General features: G+C 39.0%; 1 protein-coding gene across 1 annotated transcript in view; it reads right to left on the bottom strand.

Annotated features, from left to right (window-relative positions):
- The window catches only part of PPM1D (protein phosphatase, Mg2+/Mn2+ dependent 1D), a 60,554-nt gene that overhangs the window by 11,823 nt on the left and 44,652 nt on the right, over nt 1–4,079 (bottom strand). Inside the window, exon 4 of the mRNA XM_003795601.2 lies at nt 1,419–1,609. Coding sequence (XP_003795649.1) covers nt 1,419–1,609 — 191 coding nt within the window. The remainder of the gene's footprint in view (nt 1–1,418; nt 1,610–4,079) is intronic.

Raw genomic sequence — 4,079 nt, forward strand, 5'->3', positions numbered from 1 at the left:
GTGGTCCCAGCTACTTGGGAGGCGGAGGCAGGAGACTGGCTTGAGCCCAGGAGTTGGAGGTTACTATGAGCTGTGATGCCACGGGACTCTACCCAGGGGGACAGCTTGAGGCTCTGTCTCAAAAAAAAAAAAGAAAAGAAAAGAAACCACACAGTATGAAGCCTTTGTAGACTGGATTCTTTCATCTAGTAATATGCACTTAATATTCCTCCATGTCTCTTCAAACTTCATAGGTCATTTCTTTTTAGTGCTGAATAATATTCCATTGTCTAGATTCATCACAGTCTTTTTATTCATTCACCCACTGAGGGATATCTTGGTTGCATTCAAGTTTTTTTTTTTTTGAGAGAGAGTCTCACTATGTCACCCTGGGTAGAATGCCGTGGCATCACAGCTCACAGCAACCTCAAGCTCTTGGGCTTAAGCAATTCTCTTGCCTCAGCCTTCCAAGTAGCTGGGGCTACAGGAACCTGCCACAATGTCCAGCTATTTTTTGGTTGGAGTTGTCATTGTTGTTTGACAGGCCCAGGCTGGGTTTGAACTCTCCAGCTTTAGGTGTATGTGGCTGGTGCCCTAATTGTTGAGCTACAGGCACCGAGCCCGCATCCAAGTTTTGACAATTATAAATAAAGTTGCTATAAACATCCAAAGAAATTAGTTATTTTCCGGCTTCCCTCTCAAATATTTAAGAGATGAGTCTCATCATGTTGCCCAGGCTGGAGTGCAGTGGCAATTCACAGGTGCAGCCAGAATACACTGCAGCCTCAAACTCCTGGGCTGAAGTGATCTTCCCACCTCAGTCTGCCAAGTAGCTGCGACTAAAGACACACGCCACTATACCTGATTCTCTGAAATATACATATATATTTTTTGAGATAGGGTGATCTCATTCTGTCACCCTGAGTTCAGTGCCATGGCATTCATTCTCATTGCTTGCAGCAACATCAGTTTCTTGGGCTCAAGCAATCTTGCCTCAGCCTCCCAAGGAGCTGGGATTATAGGAGTCAACCATAATGCCTAGCTAGTTTTTCCATTTTTAGTAGAAACAGGATCTCGCTCTTGCTTAGGCTGGTATCAAACTTCTGATAAAAGGAATCTATTCACCTCAGCCTCCCAGAGTGCTAGGGTTACAGGCATGAGCCATTGTGCCCAGCCTTTACAAGTCAATTAAATCAAGGGCCATTCATACTAAAGTGAGTAGTTGCATGTTTTGTTATCTAGTTTCACTTATTTATTTCCTATCTCATTCACCTAATGATTAGAAGGTACAAAACCAATGTTTTACCTACTAGTAAATCCAGGCAACTGCAAAAATCTACCCAAGCTGAACATCCTTCCTTAGTTCATGTTCAAGACCCCTGACAAAAATACCAAAACGATGGTTAGAAACATTATCTATTTATTGAATCACTTCTTACCATCAGGGATTTTTTCTCCTCTTGGTCCTGACACATTGAGACGGCATCTTGAGGTGGAATCATATTCCAAAGCCCATCACTCCCTAAGATAATATACTTGTGCTTCTGGGGGTCAAGAGTGTGAACACTCGTGTCTGGTTCAGGAGACACCACAAACTCACCACTGAAGAAATCGTAGCTCCACAAATCACCTGGGGTAAGAGAGCAGAAGAAGCAAGAAATGTTATTTGGAAGCTAAGAGTATAGTACATCAACAGAATAATAAAGAAATCTACACAATTCAACCCAATTGATGCAAAAACTATTTGGTAACATTCAAAATCCATTCATGACAAACAAATTTTATTCCTAGCAAACTAGAGGAAAAATTAGTCCCTTAATTAGTCTGATAAAGAATATCCATCATCATTCCATAAGAAACATCTTACTTAAAGGTAAAGTATTAAAAATATTCCCTTTAAAATGAAGCAATAAGAAAACTATGCCCTATATCATCACATCTCTTCCATCCCTTCTAGAAAGGACCAAGATAATAAAAATAAGTAAGATAGATAGGTTGAAAAAGAAAAAATACTGGGCGGTGCCTTTGGCTCAGTGGGTAGGGTGCTGGCCCCATATACCGAGGGTGGTGGGTTCAAACCTGGCCCTGGCCAAACTGCAACAAAAAAATAGTCAAGTGTTATGGTGGGCACCTGCAGTCCCAGCTACTTGGGAAGTTGAGGCAAGAGAATCACCTAAGCCCAGGAGTTGGAGGTTGCTATGAGCTGTGATGCCACAGCACTCTACACAGGGTGATAAAGTGAGACTCTGTCTCTACCAAAAAAAAAAGAGGGGCAACACCTATGGCTCAAAGGGGTAGGGCGTTGGCCCCATATACTGGAAGTGGTAGGTTCAAACCCAGCCCCAGCCAAAAAAAAAAAGCAAAAGGAAAAGAAAAAATAGAATAGGAAAGTATTAAAAGGTTGTTAAATACAAACCAAATATATTAAGTCAATTATATTTCTATACAATAACAAAACACAATTTTGTTAGTAATCCCATTTACAACCAGAATACATAATAAAAGGTAAATAAGCTGTTTATGAACAAGATCATAGATTCCAAAACATTAAAAAACACGATTATATCTAATAAATGTGTAATAAATGGAAAAACTAGATTCATAGATAACTTAATTTTAGACTTATTATAATAAGACATGAATTCCTCCCAAAATAATCTACAAAGTCAACGTAATTCCAACCAAAATGCCAACAGGAATTTTTTAGAACTTGACATGCTGATTTTGAAATGTATAGGGAAGAGCAAAGGGCTAGGATTAACCAAGATAATTTTGAAGAAGAAAGACAGAATGAGGAAAACTCCCACAATTAGGAGTACCAATGGCTAGCTGAAAAAATCCTGTTAACTTCTAGGTCAGTGACGTACCTACATGAAAACTTATAAATAAATATCAGCCACTTGGAAGAAAATTTCAGAAAAAATGAGCACTTTTATGCTTTTAACCTACCATCTGACCAGTCTTGAGAGCAAAAGTTTTCCCCCTTCAGGACGGTACCCATTGCTCAGTGGGTAAGGCGCCAGCTACATACACCAAGGCTGATGGGTTTCAACCCTAACCCAGCCCAGGCCAGCTAAAACAACACTGATAAGTGCAACAAAAAAAATAGCTGGGCACTGTGGCAGGCACCTGTATTCCCAGCTACTTGGGAGGCTGAGGCAAGAGAATCACTTGAGCCCAAGAGTTTGAGGTTACTATGAGCTGTGATACCACAGCACTCTACCAAGAATGACAGCTTGAAACTGTCTCAAAAAAAAAAAAAAAAAAGTTCTCCCCCTTCAGTAAGCCAGAGAAAGGAAGGTTCTTACATAGCATCCTCCATGTTTCAGCTGCACATAAAACAATACCTAAATTTCCGCCTATTAGACCTACTAGATATAAACCTCAAAATGTTCAACAGAAAAAACTTTTGGTTGACTCAGGCCATCAAAAAGGTCAATACAACTGAAATGGAAGAATAAAAACCAATTTATAGAACAACTAATTTGTCTAAAATACATAAGACAACATAAGCAAAACACTTTTTGCTCCCAAAAAGTGAGGACAAGGAGACAAAAAGAAAACAAGTACTCAAGGGGAAAAGGCCTAAATTAAAAGCAAAAGGTTTTCAGACAAGAAGGTAGAGTTTTTGTTCTGTTTTCAGTAGGTCTGACTTTCGTTAAATAACAAGAGAAAGCTCTTTGTCCTTTCCCTTCCATATTTAGCTCCCCATTAGCTCTCATCAGAAATACTGGCCAATTCAAACACACTTGGAGTCCAAGGAAAGAATAATTCAAATCAATTACTCCACACTAAAATAGCAAAATCACCGTTAACTAGCCTTTTCAAAGAGACAATTCAACCTTCAGAATGGCAAAAAGGGACACATGAAACTACTGAAAGTTAATTATAATCAAAGTCAGCTCACAAAGACATGTTTACCTCTCTATACCAGCCAAACAAAGCACCCTGGTTGATAAAATATAAAAATGAACATGGAGACAATTAAGATAAATATTAGGACAGCATTTATAGAGTTCATAAGTCATGCTCAAAACTTTCAAAAGCAGTTTTCCCTATTATTTGGACTTCTTATTATTTTTCTTTTTTTTCCTTTTTAT

Source organism: Otolemur garnettii, unplaced genomic scaffold (assembly GCF_000181295.1).
Source record: "Otolemur garnettii isolate 467f Iridium unplaced genomic scaffold, OtoGar3 scaffold00094, whole genome shotgun sequence".
Classification (NCBI taxonomy): Eukaryota; Metazoa; Chordata; class Mammalia; order Primates; family Galagidae; genus Otolemur; species Otolemur garnettii.